Here is a 14,095-nt window from a genome sequence, read left to right as displayed (position 1 = left end):
CGACCACGATCTATGTCATATCAAGCCAATTTCCAGGAAATGTGAAATGCCTTCTGGAAATATTCAAGACTACAGGATGACTTGCTTGGAACATCAGGATGGGTTTTTGCTTTCACCACAAGTGGAATCAGTTTGAAAACAGACCACAAAAATTAATATAGACAGGCAGACTAGTAACAAAATATTACTATGTTTCTCTTTTTCCTGAATTTGTAAGAATTTAATTTGGTTTAGAATTATCCTTAGTACTGCCTTTAATCAAGAAAATTGCTACTATGAAGTTGCAGTACTAGGCAATGCTAAAACAAACAAAAATTTAACCAGAGTTGTTTCTTCATGTAGGAAAAAAAAAAATGCTGGGAATAGGGAAATTTCTTCCAGGATTTTAACCTCCTCTGAGAAAAGGAGAACAGTACATAAGATGAGAAATGTTTGACAAGAGCTGATGCCAGTGTTTGACTAGCTTTCCTCAGACCTCCATACCACATGAATGAGTGTGGAGTTGCCCTTTGCAGGTACTCACACTTCCTTAGTAAATTAAATTGCCTACAGTGATCTGTAACATCTGACTCCTTGGTTTCTGACGCTGCAGCAAACATAAATTTGAAGTAGACTATTCTGGCTGGATGCAAACCTCAAAGAACAGTGGGAGTTACGTAGTTTGAAAAGTGGAGAACCACTTGTGATAGCAAACAGGAAAAAGTACTGTGGTGCCCTGACCTTGGCAGGCCACCCGTTGCTCTCTCACTCCCCCTCTTCTTTATTCTCTACTTCCCATCAGCAGAAAATATCCACCAACTCCCTGTGGGGGGCCTCAGTACACACAGCAGTTGCTTTGGAAGTCAAAAGCCTGGATGATGAATGCCTCCTCCCGCCCCAATCCTTCATTCTCCCAGGTTTTATTGCTGAGCATGATGCCATGTGATATGGAATATCCCTATCGGCTGGGGTCAGCTGTCCTGGCCATGCTCCCTCCCAGCCTTAGGCTCACCCCCATCCTACTGGCCTCTGCAGAGCTGGTGGGATGGGGTTGGAGAGACAACCCTGATGCTGTGCCAGCACTGCTCAGCAACAGCCAAAACACTGGTGTGTTACCAGCACCATTCTAGCTACTAATACAAAGTACAGCATTGAGATGTTCACAGGATCAGAAAGCAAGAAAACCTGACTTTCTGATGGTATAGTTAGGAAAGATATGTGGGAAAAGGGTAATCCTAAGTCATGGTGTCTGCCCTGGATATAGTGAGTGTATTTATCATCATGAAAGTCTGTGGCCTCTTTATCTCAAACTACTTTGTTACAGGCAGTATCATGGCTATTCAGCTCTTTCAAAGAAGAGGTGCCTGACAGACATCCTGAAGCACACCCTCTGCTTGGCTTTTCTAAGGAATATTTTTTAAAAATTAAGGTTTTCATAACCAAAATACACATTATCATGATTTTCCTTTCCTTTTTTTTTTGTTTTCCCTTTTTCTTTTTCTTTCTGAAGGTTTCATTATCTCTTTCCAGATAAGGAAATATGTTTGTTACTCTTGGACTCATTTGCATGATTTGGTGGTATATGATGCTATTTCATCCCTTGCATGCTGACATCCAGTGTATGGAGTGTAAGTATGTTTTTGCAGATATAATCTGAGAAACAAAGTTTAACTCTTCGTTTATCAGAGATATTTGCAATGAAACTGGCTATTGCCATCTTAAGCCTAACAAATACTATCCTCTGCATTCAACAAAAGCAATATCATATCCTTTTTGAACTTATGCTGCAACACTTTCAGCAGACACATGGGAATCACCTATTACAAATGTGAATGTGGACTGGAGAAGAATGGAACTGTCCTGGGAGAGCAGCAGGAATTTCTCTAAGTACAAATGTACCATCATGAACATGAATATGGAAGATAGAGAGGAAGAGGTAAACTTGCTATTCACTGGGATAAATAATCATACCTTTTATCAATTTCACTTACTTTGAAAAAAATGAATGTTGCAGATAACATCTGACATGTGGCCATTTGCACTCTACAGCTTGATCTCTCAGGGGCAGTGGAAAGCCATCAGCAATGCCAGGGTGCATTTACTGCTAAAGGAGCATCCTAGGCATACTAAAGAACTGAAATTCTGGCACCAAAGCAGAAAGGAAGAGATAGTCTCACAGCCCCTTTTTTTCAGAAGCTACATCCCTACTCATGATTCACCACAGGTGCAGTTCAGGCTAAGTGAGACTTCTAGAGACTTTGAAGAGACAGAGCAAGAGACCCCTCGAAAAAAAAGAAATCCACAAACTGCCATGGATTTTTGTTATCTGAAGTTCTTCACTTGTTTCCCAGTAAACAGGATCATGCCTGTAGCACAGGTTATGTTATAAACCCACATTATCCAAAGAAAAAAATAGGACGCTTGACAGAGATAGAGATGACTTATTTAGCCTAGCAAAGCAGGTGCCTTAGAAATAGATATTCAAAAATAAATCACATCTTTATTGAAGATTATTAATATAACACCATAGACACCTTTTTAACACCTGGGAAGGTCAGATGAGGACTTTTATTTTGCTTAATCCTTTGATTTAATTTCTTTGTGGCTCCCCTATGTATTAGCCATCTTCTGTTATGCCACTGGGGTACTATTACACTCCTGAAATTGTTGCACACTAGCGTAGCATCCAACTCCTGACCTGCAAAGCTTTTTGTGCAGTTGTGCTTTTGATCCCTCAGTTCCATTCTATATCAGCCTCGAGTGCTAAAGGAGAGAGCTAGCTCTTGAGCAAAAACCATACTTATACACGGAATTACATTCCTGAGTGTTGGGGTTTCAGTTTAGTCTTAGTTTTTTTCCTGTTAAAGGAATTTTTTCCCATATGCATGTTGCTAGGGGACAAATAGCTGTACTTAAGAAAGACAAAAAGGGGAGTGGGGCGGGCCTGGCTACTCCTTTGTCTACACCTGGGTGTGGGGTCAGTTCGCTCTGAGCGTCCGGAGAGAGAAGCTGCAGAGAAAGGAGCTGCTGCTTCTTTCTTTTTGGCCGTTCTTTCTTCCTGCTGGAAACAACGCCGGGACCCCAAAAGCCGCTTTCCCTGCCCTGCTGGAGACCGGGCTGTGGCTGCCCTGCCCCGCTGCTGCTTCGAGCTTCCGCTACGCTGTAGCCCTGCTCGCCCTGCCTGCCTGGGCCTCCGTGGGGTTCTCCCATCTGGATACATCTCGCCTGCCACCCGGGATTTGCGTTCGTCCCTGCCGTTCTAGCCTGCCGTTCTAGCCTGCCGTTCTAGCCTGCTGTTCCAGCCTGCTGTTCCTGAGAGCCCGGGATCAGCTGCCCAGCAGTTTGTGAAGCCTTTGTCCCATCCCTTCCCGGGATCCCAGGGCACCGGTGCCGCGTGCTCCCCGAGCTCGCTCCGGAGCGCCCCCTGCAGCCGCGGGGGAACCATCGCACCTGCCCTGCTCACCGGGAGCCGCCAGCGCCCCTGCCGGCTGCGAGCGGAACTGCACCCGAGGGGAAAGGGCCCGACAGCCGAGAAGGCTGGCACTGGGTTTGTGATTGCTGTTAGTGCCAGAGTTGTTGTTGTTTGTTTGACTGGTTATATACATATATATATATATAGTAAAGAACTGTTATTCCTATTTCCCACATCTTCGCCTAAAGGCCCTTGATTTCAAAATATAATAACTTAAAGGGAAAAGGGGTTATATCTGCCACTTCAAGGGGGGGGCTTCTGCCTTCCTTAGCAGACACCTGTCTTTCAAAACCGAGACACTGAGTTGCACTTCCATAGCTAGCCTTATTTAACATCAGAAAGGAAGAGCAGAGAAATAAAATAACCACACGTTCTCTTTTCAGGTGAATAGTCCACTATGCAGCTTTCCAGTGGAATTGTACTTTCCTCTGCACAAAGGGGTTTTCTTTACCATTGAAGTGCCAAACACAAACATCTCAAAACAATGCACCTTTCTCCCTGGAGGTAATGTATATGGTCTGGCTAAGGTTTTCTCCATTTGAAATCTTTTAAAAGTAAATATTGCCTTTGAAAACAATTACTTACACAGTAGATAACTGCTATATTTTCTATTAAAATCTTTTTTTTTTCAGATCTGTTAAAATTATTTGCTCTGTAATAAGTCTCCAACACTCTGCAAGAGATGTATTACTACAAATGTATCTATAATTGCATTATTCTCTTTAATAATAAGGTTCCATAATGCCAGTAAATTACAGTGGTTTAAGTGTGGATTCAAATAAGTGTTCTGGCTTTTACAAATTAAGATATTAGTACTTATTTGTTTTTTTAAATGTTTTTCTGCTGGGCTGTTGGTGAGTTTATTGTGACCCATTTTTCCCTCCCTTGTCAGCTCAGAGTTCTCTACTAAAATTCCCCAGCCACCAGTGCTGCTGCAGCTGTGTGTAGCTGTGGTATTTCAGACAGGACAAAGGTGATGGATTATCTGCTTGCTCATATGTGAGCAGAGAAAATGCTCACTGCTCATCTCTTCCTCTAGACTTGACAGAGGAAACACCCATGGTGACCCTCAAAATATAAGCCAGGACTTTGGTGTTCCTCCCCAGCTGGCCCTACATTCCAAGTGTGCAGGTGCCCCGTAGGATTGCCCTGCTCTTCCATAACGTTGCCCTCTTTACTGGGCACTGGAAGGGCTGGAGTCAGTAGCAGAGGAAGTCTCCACTCTTTCACTGAATTTAGGACATAACACAGAAAGGAGCAGAAAATTGGTTGAAGGAGAAGACAGGAGGCTGAGCATGCCTGCACAGCCTAACCATGAGGGACCTTCCAAAGAGATGAGGTTCCCATTTCAGTGTGCTCCAGAAAAGCAAAAGAACAAGTCACTGCCACCCACATGACAGTGGAAAGATCTAAGGAAGAGCCTGCTTGATTAGACAGCAGGAAAAAGTCCAACCTTACTTTTAATAGTCTCAGCTTTTTTTTTCCCTCTGTGTAAACACTTCTGGAGTGGATTCCTGGGCATGAATTGCAAAAGGAGAAATACTTCTCTCTGTAGCAGCATGGACGGTGTTAAAAGACAATGTGCCTTCCTCTACATGTGGAATGCTTCACTTACTGACAGGTTTCACAGTTCAGAGGCAGTTAAAATGGAGTGAGAGTAGAGTTTTTTTCTCAGTAGTCATTCTTAATCCAAGCAATAACTAGCTGAGCTTGCAGGTGTCTAACATACCTAAGTGTGTGCCATGATCCTCCAGCTTGAAGGAGTCACATGATTTTTCCTCATCATGGATATTCCTGTGTTTGCAGGCATGAATGGGTCGGCCATTGAAAACTTCTCCTGTGTGATTTATAACATTTTCCTCATGAACTGCACTTGGCAGGCAGGAAGGCATGCTCCAGCAGATACACAGTATTTTCTCTACTGGCAGAATTCAAGGTAAGTAAATCTGCTTGAGCCAGGGAATTCTGAATTCTCATTCACCACATCACAGTGCCCATGTTTAACTAAAATACTTTGCTGTATGCAGAGATGAAGAGGAGATGGAATGTGAGCTTTACATTAAAGATGAAAATGGCAGAAATATGGGATGTATCTTCCAAAATGTGAGCATAGGGACTGAAAAAGCTTACTTCCTGGTGAATGGGTCTAGCAAAGACTCCCTGATCCAGTTCTATGATGAGTACATTGACCTGTATAAAATTGGTAAGTAACTGAACATTTTATTTTATTACTGTTTTATAAAATAAAGAAGTGGGGAATTTTTCTCTGAAAAGATTAAAACAAAGCCTGTAGCCATTGCAGGATCCTGCACTGCAGGGCAGACTTTGCTCCCAACAGCTGACAGAATATAGTTCCAAAACTTGACTAAAACAAGCAAAGGCAGAGGCAGCCTGAAAAAACTGCTCAGAGGAGTGGTGTGGACGTAGTCATGGATTCCAAGTAATGAAACACAACAGTTAGATTTTCAAGGCCACCTTTCTTAAGGGCTTACTTTACCATCCCTTAATCTCACCCCTGAGAGCCACAAGAGCTACATGTCCTAAAACCAGAGTGAGGATTCAGCTTGCAAATTAGGAATGTGTTAGCCAAATAGGTGGGTACCTCTGTGAGCTAGGTGTTTAAGCTCCAAGAGAAATCAGGTCACACAGTCAGCTATATTATAGGCACTCCAATTCAGATGCCTTTAACGCATCATGAATAATACCACACATATAAAAACTTCCTTCCTTTTTCCTATGGAAACTTGCATTGCCAACATGAAGTTGGAAAACAGATATAGAAGAAAATGGCACTCTGCTGATTGCACTACTGAATTACACTAAATCTTTCATACCTTTTTTTCCATGAACTTCATTTACTTCAGATGTCCAAAAACTGTTTACCAGATAACTTTAGTTAGCATCAGCAGCACACAGTTGTACACCAGCTGCCTCACCTTCACATGCATTTTGCTGAGAAGGTATGAGTTGTAGCCAATTACTGACCATGCCTGTATTAATTATTCCATTTTTTTCCCCAGAAATACTCACTGCTCCATTAAATGTCACTGCCCATTGTACCAGAGATTCAGCAGGTTGCATAATTACATGGCATCCACCCCTTACAAGTCATGTGGAAAAAGCAAAGTGTTTTCAGTATGAAATTAGCATACAAAATAAGGTAAAAACAATTTCTTGGTTTGTCTTTGGTACTGTACCTATGCTCATGTATATCTATAATGTGTAAATTTCTGATTCCTTCATTTATTAACTTGTCTCTCATAAGCTGTGGTGTCCTCCTGCTCCAGCTCTGCTGTCTCATATTCCACCTCTCATGAACTTCTGCAGCTCAGAAACTTACCATGGTAGCAGTTCCTCAGACACAAGATCAGGAAAGATCAGCTAAGGTTTAAACATAAATATACAACTGCAATAAAGCAACACATCATTAAGTCTCATTTGTTTATTAAAAACAAGACCAACGCCTTGCAGGCTGTTTGGACTATCTGGATTTTTTACCTTTCATGCATTAATAGTATCTACCTTGGTAGCTATTTCAAGGAGCAATTGCAGTACACGCAGCTTTCCAGCTGGTTGGTATAATTTGACAGTAAGATCTTGGGTGAAATACTTAGAAAGTTTTACATAAAGATATAGATCACAACATAGCAATATTATCAAAACATTTATTTGAAAGAAATGCATGTTAATTCTTCTTTCTTGTGCCACAGTCAGAATGGGTGGGGTTCAGTGTAGATTTCTACATTTGGGTAAGAAATTAATCTCCTAGACTGAGACACCTTAATGGAGGTGTCTGCAAAGAAGCATGACTATCTCCTAAGAGTCAGTGCACGTTAGGGCTCCCTGCTGTGGAGTAGTAGGTGCCTCATGGCTCTTGAGGGGCTGAGGGTACCAGAGGTACCAACATGGAGATGGCAGATAGAACTCACACCTTTCAGGAGGGGCCAACAGAGGTAAGACAGCTAAAACAGCAACACATCTAAAGTTTAAGCAACTCGTTTACACCCTGCTCATTCACAGCACAGGCTGGTGACTTCCACCAGGTCCTAAGCTGAAAGCACTCAGCTGACAATGAGTGATGGGGAAATACTAGTCTGGTTTATAGTGCAAGACACACTGTGGATGTGTTTTCCGTAATGAGAAGTTCCTTCCAGTTATACCTTTCTGACTTTTCCATGATGCTGGCTATTCTCCTGATACTACTTGTGAAAGATGTTTCCAGGACCTCAGCTTTTCAGTGCTGAGATCATTGCTAAATTCACTGCTGCTGAATCTGTTCACTCGTTTTTGAACCTACCCTTTTCTTCAAAATTTTCAGGTTCTTTAATCCAGCCCAATGTTTGATTCCAGTTAATTAAATTTTTATTGCATAGGATGTGTAAGTAGCTCTTCACAGAAAGCCCCTGAGCATGGAAAAGTCAGATGTCTAACAGAGACTGTGACTGGAAGGAGAGTAAATTTGCTATTCACATCAATTTTCTGCCCCAGGTTGTCAAACTACTGTGAAATCACAGCTTCCAGATCTGCCATGTTTGTAGAATGATGTGATTGCTTGCGTAATTTGGATATGGATGAGAATGCATAGTGTATATAAAAATACCCTTAGTGACAAATACAGCTTCTCACACCTACTGATAAATAATTAATGTATTCTTCCTTTTCTAAAAGGAAATGTAGGAAGACAAAACTCTGAATACAAAGTGCTGTTATTCTGGGACATTACTGGAAAATAATATCCGATTGATTTTTCAGTTTAAAATAATTTATGATCTTCAAAAGCAAGAAAGTGAGAACAAAAGAGAGAAAAATGTTTGATTATTTGATGAGAAAATAACAAAAATGAAGATTTGTCTTTGTTTTGCAGGATGAGCCCAAAGAAGAGAAAAAGCTTCCTCATGTAAGCATTCTTGTCACATACAAAATTGTGCTTTTGCCTACTTAAGCACATAAATACCATTACAGAAAATAACACTTACTTCTAGAACTACAGGTTTTGTATCAAGGTAGCAATGAGAATTCAGAAAAATATTTTCCTGTGATATCTTTAAGTGTAAACTTAATGCATCCTTTTTGGATTGGGTAGGCAGAATTTTCCACGCCTTTCACAAAGCTTCATGCATTCCATCTATTGCACAAATAAATTTCGCTTCCGACAGATGTGACATTTTGCTTACTAAGAACCTGAAACACTCTTTCACATTGGTGGAATAATACCACTGCAGCTCAGGAGAGCTAGACAAAGGGAGTACAACAATCTTCAAAACCTGGGGAAGTTAATACATACTCTCAGTCTTCCCCCAAGGAATGAGCAGTCCTCTCAGCCTTGGAAGGACTTGACAGATTCCAGACTTTGTATAAAGCATCATGAGGGCAAATATTACATATCTGTTATTGTATTGTCTCAAGAACATGAAATCTTTTCAGCAAAGACAGACACCATCCATGCCTGTTTAATCCCCATGAAGGTTGCAAGGGGGGTTTACAGGGTACTTCTCCAGTTCCTGCTTTGTGTCTCTCAGATTTCTTTAGGATCCACAAAAAAAGGACACAAAAAAAGAAGTGTCCATAAAGCATAATAAAATAATTCAAAGACCAAATAAATATCAAAATTTTTTAACCTTCAAAAACCATAAAGTTTTGATGGCAGGATAAACTTTTAACTAGTACATATGTAAAAAAATAATAATTTTTTAAAATAGAAATTGTATCAGGAAATTAACCCATAAATTTTGTTAGTATTTGCCTATGAGGTGAAATGCAGTCTGATAACTTTGCTTTTAGGTAAGGAACGACAGATATGAATTCCAAAATTACAATGAGAAAAAAAGATACATTCTGAAAATCAGAGCATGTGGAGCAAACTGCCTCGTAAGCTCAAATTGGGGAGAATGGAGTGAACCCATTGAGTTTGGTAAGACTATGAAATACTATTTTTTTTTCAGCATTACCATGTTAGCTTTCCTTTCTTCCTCAAATTCACAAAAATTAATAAAATCTTAATTTTTACCCAATTACATGGAAGGAACTGGGTGGATTTTATTAACATGGAGGAGAAGCTCCAATTCTCTGGCAAGGGAGCCTTTGATTAGCTGGGATTGTGAAGGCACCAGTTACTCAGATGCCAGGGCTACAGAAACAGACCAAGCCAGACCCACTCTTGTCTTTGGTCTGATGAGTCTGCCTCTCAGTTCTCTAAGTTTTTACCATGAATATCATCCCCTTCCTTCTGCATCTTTCTTTTCACCCTTTCCACTAATTTTGCTCTGCTAATTGTTCTGTGACTCTGTTTATTCTTCTCCTTTTCCAGAATTCTAAAAAACTTTTTTTAAATTTTGAAATATTTTCTTAAAATTCTCTAAATTTTAAACATTTGAAAAGGCTTAAAATGTATCAAATCTATCTGCATTTTTTGACAAAACTCTATAAGATAAAGTCAAGTTGAAGTCCTTTGGGACATTCAAAAAATTTAGTGAAATTTGCATTCATTACATCATACAGTTGCAAAGGCAGTTTTTTGCCATGCTAAGATATTTCTCGGATGTTTCAGGTCAAGGGAAAGATTACTTTATTTTCGTGATTTTATTTCTGATTGCACTTGGAACAATCTCAGTTACACTTCTCCAGTATTGTCTTTTCAAAAGGTAAATCAAACTTTTTTTCTGTAGATACTACTGATAGAGTATTATCTATGAAACACATTCCTCCAGCCTCCTAGTTTCCTACCTGCAAATTTAAATAATCTGATTATCAACGTCATGAACTATTACCACCAGGATTGCTGGGGATGGCCCTTTGGCATGCAAAATCACTAAGGGAAAAAGGGGGAATGGATGCTGAAGTTATTAAGTGATGGATTCTACCAGAACCTAAAAAAGCTTTTTTGTTCTTACTTTTAAGCATTTAACATCCAGGTTGCTTTGAAGCCATTGGCTGTGTACAGTACCAGACAAGAGGGAATCCAAATTAACATATACTTATTTTGATAAAACTTCTCATTCAGTGGTGAAAGTTATGTCACGTGACTTATTCAAAGTCATTGACTAATAATGTATTTACTGTGATTCTAACCACAAAATAAATTTTAGTAACCCAAACAATAAGTGTAATAATAGTTACCCACCACTTACCCCCCTCAAAACATTTTATTTCTCATTTAGTTTGTAGAGCAATAGATGTTCAATCTTGAAAGTAAAAAATGCCCTTAAAAATGTTTGTGTAAGTTATATTAGCAGTATTTTCAATTTCTCCACAATCCCATTTTCTACCCATAGGTATTGCAGTTACAAGAGCCTATTTCCTCCCATACCACAACCAAGAGACAAACTTAATGTATTAACTGATGAAGATATCCAGGTATGCCTTCTTTTCAATTCAGTCAAATTTTTTAACTACAAACCACAACAGGCCAAAGCCTAGAATAACTGACTTATAAAAATGTTACATTTGGTCCAAAACTAATTTCTGTCATGGAAGCCATGCTGCTTTGAAACCTGAAATGCTCTATGCCAATGTTAAAACAAATGGTTTTCCTGGAGGTATTTTAAGACCAGAGTTTTCACTTCTACTGAGACCGGTAATTTGTGTTTGTACCAGATTTCAAAGATTGCTGTTCCTACTTTAAAAATAACCTAATTGAGAAAGCATTTTCCATTAGCATTTTTAAACATCAATGGCCATAATATAACACGAATATATATTTCAGAAGCCTGACCTATACCCATGTAAAAATGCTGTCACACTGAATGCAAATCAACGCGGCTGGAAGGACTTGACAGTTAAACTAACCTTCCTCTTGCTTCAACACAGGATTAGCAATTTCAGTGTTTTGTGCAAATTGTATTTGATCAATATACTGTAGCATCTCTGTGCAGCCTATTCTGTGTGTTTAATTAGCCTTACTTTTAAAAAGCCTTTTTAATAGCCCGGTTTAATGCACTTAAAATCTGTTGCTTTTTACCCTTATTCCTTTCCTGTTTACAGTATCTTACACACCTGCACACTGTCAACAGCAAATAACTCTTCCTGTCTTTCTGCACACATCATGACAACCAGGCTTCAAACCACTCATGCTTCTCAAATCTGTCCATTTGAGCAGTGACTGCATAGTGAAGGGATGCTTTCTCCCAGCTGGCTAAAGCAAAGACATACTTGAAGTCAGTAAATCAGGTCAGTCACTAATTGCCTACAATTCAGTGGGCAACACCACGCATTCCAATGAGGTGTCCAAAAGTGACACATAAATTTTCCTTTAATTGTTTACAAAGAATCCCCAAAGCTCTGACTACTAAAACTCTCTAGTTTTGGTAACTATATACCAGCTTGTTGTCCTGATTCATTTGTCTTTGGTCCTACCAGCTTTGGCTTTCACGGAAAGCAGGGAGGAATGTAACTTGGATAGGTTTACTCACTTCCTACCAGGCTGCCAGAGCTAAGGCTACAGAGCAGCAGCAGTCCACAGTTCATCATATTAAATAATAATAGCTAGCAAAGTAACAAGCAGTTTTTGGAAAATTGCATACTGATTGCTTGCTTTTTCTAAAGTTGAGAGGCTTCCAAATTCCTGTGCATATACTACCAAACACATTCAAACCACTCCACTACAACCCAGAGGCCTTTGTGGATGTGGTCTGCAAACCGTGGCAGAGCCACTTCCATGCAGGGAGCAATGTAGCAGCAGCAGTTGCCAGAGGTAAGTGAAGCCCTCACGTTGCCTCATACCTGCCAACAGGCACTGTGAAGGTAATTCATATGATTCTGACATGTTTAAACAGTTTGATCTACTCTTAAAATCTAATTTTATTTTACCTCTTCTCTCCAAAACCTTTAACACTGACTGAATGCTGTAATTCTTCAAAATAATAATGAAGTACAAAAAGTACATTTTCAAAAGCTCTCCACTGAACACCAAACACTCTCCCTGACACTTAGTGCTAATGGATTTATGAGCTGTTTTGAAACTGGCAATGTCCTTTGCTAATCACACCCTTTTAAAGCTTGCGTTTCCTCATTTTGCATCTATTTACTCAACAACCTTTCACATTTTCTCATTTTTTCTCCTGTTACACAATACTTTTCCCCAGACCACTGAAAAAGCTCATGATTTAAAAACCCCTAACTTTCTGCACTGCATCCTTAAAACACTCATGTTAAAGAACTGCCCATTTTATTTGCTTTAAGATCCTACCAACCAAATCACTCAGTGCATCAGACAACTTGCACTCCTCGAATCCATTTTATTTTACTCATCTTACTACAGACCAATGACTTTCTAGTCATTCTCTCCCCATACGCTTTCCTCACCAAGTTTTATCGCCTCTTGCCTGGAGTTAAATATATTCCAAGAACTTGCAAGACACACTCTTCGTACATTTTCCTTGGAGAACAGTAAAGCAGCACAAAACACCGTGACCACAAAGCCCTGCAGTGCTTTACCCATTCTTCAGATTTCCTAGAAAAGAAGTCCCCAAGACATCTTGGTTTGATGTTCTGCAACATAACCTCAGTATGACAGCAGGCTTGTTTTTTTAACCTTTCCTCCCTGCCCCCAGTACTATCCCTCCTTTTTTTTTTTTATTATCTTCCCTCAATACTTAAACTCCAAGGGCTCTGTGAGTACTTTGATCTCACCTAGAAGCATGCATTCTCCTAGTACTCCAGGTTAGCCAATGTAAAGATGTGTGATAGCAACCAAAATATTTTACCTACATGTCTAGCCAATCCTTACATATGGAAAATTCAGGCAATACTGACTGAATAAATTCCTTCTATTGTCTCAGCTAAGGTTGTCCAGCATCTAAACCAACTCCTGTTTTTCCTCCTGCTGACAGCTAGTACTGATCATGCATATTAAAACATTCCTTAACTTACCTTAAAACTGGTTTTTCCTGTTTTGCAATCATTTCTGAAGTACTAAAAGATCAAGACAAGATGCCTTTAGTACTGCTGAAACTAATGCTCAGAATGATACCAACAGCAACTTGTAGCTTACCACATGGTGCAGAATTTTCTTTCTCTTTAGACAGGATATGTAAATCTACCAACAAAAAGTCATACTGAGGAAATAACTACAGTTGAAGAATGATCCAACTTTCCAAAAACACCTGATTCCCGACAATGAAACAAAATTACGGATCCTGCTGACAAGTACTTCAAACCAGCCTATAAAAGAATTTAATCACCTATAAAACTTGTTTGTGCCCTTAAAATCCACTTAAAATGGAGCAGGTAAAAAAAGAACCACTGAAACTTGTTTTTCCCTTTGTTCAAACCCACAATGCCTGGCAGCTAAGCTTTTCTGCAAGCACCTACTTTGAAGATGTGCTTAAGCCTTGCTAGGAGGTTCTTCACAATGTGAAACAAGGCCTCTTATTCAGAATAAAGCTGTCATGATTGCTATAAAGTTTCTTTCCTCTCATTATAATGATTACCTGTAGGCTGACAGGCCTTCTGTACAATGCCACTGTAATATTACCATAATATTTGTATGTCCAGTTATTTTCTAAAGCAGAAACTAGCTATTTAGAATGTGTTTAAATTTGCTTTCATGTTCCAACCAGCAACACCAAACTATCCAAATATATGCAATTAACCTTATGCAAGACAAAAATGGAAAATAAAGTTTTACTTGTCAATTATAACCATTAA

General features: G+C 39.6%; 1 protein-coding gene across 3 annotated transcripts in view; it reads left to right on the top strand.

Annotated features, from left to right (window-relative positions):
- LOC116440002 (granulocyte-macrophage colony-stimulating factor receptor subunit alpha-like) overlaps positions 1–14,095 on the top strand; it is a 16,667-nt gene extending 2,572 nt beyond the window's left edge. For 2 of the 3 annotated variants that reach the window (XM_032100209.1, XM_032100208.1), the window contains exons 2-12: positions 1,510–1,607; positions 1,779–1,915; positions 3,835–3,955; positions 5,258–5,387; positions 5,479–5,654; positions 6,472–6,611; positions 8,316–8,348; positions 9,233–9,362; positions 9,999–10,092; positions 10,723–10,804; positions 13,470–14,095. In XM_032100209.1, coding sequence (XP_031956100.1) covers positions 1,520–1,607; positions 1,779–1,915; positions 3,835–3,955; positions 5,258–5,387; positions 5,479–5,654; positions 6,472–6,611; positions 8,316–8,348; positions 9,233–9,362; positions 9,999–10,092; positions 10,723–10,804; positions 13,470–13,532 — 1,194 coding nt within the window. In that variant the 5' untranslated portion in view covers positions 1,510–1,519 and the 3' untranslated portion in view covers positions 13,533–14,095. The remainder of the gene's footprint in view (positions 1–1,509; positions 1,608–1,778; positions 1,916–3,834; positions 3,956–5,257; positions 5,388–5,478; positions 5,655–6,471; positions 6,612–8,315; positions 8,349–9,232; positions 9,363–9,998; positions 10,093–10,722; positions 10,805–13,469) is intronic. The other variant, XM_032100211.1, reaches the window with a different exon arrangement.

Source organism: Corvus moneduloides, chromosome 2 (genome assembly GCF_009650955.1).
Source record: "Corvus moneduloides isolate bCorMon1 chromosome 2, bCorMon1.pri, whole genome shotgun sequence".
Taxonomy (NCBI): Eukaryota; Metazoa; Chordata; class Aves; order Passeriformes; family Corvidae; genus Corvus; species Corvus moneduloides.
This window is presented reverse-complemented; position numbering and strand designations above follow the sequence as displayed.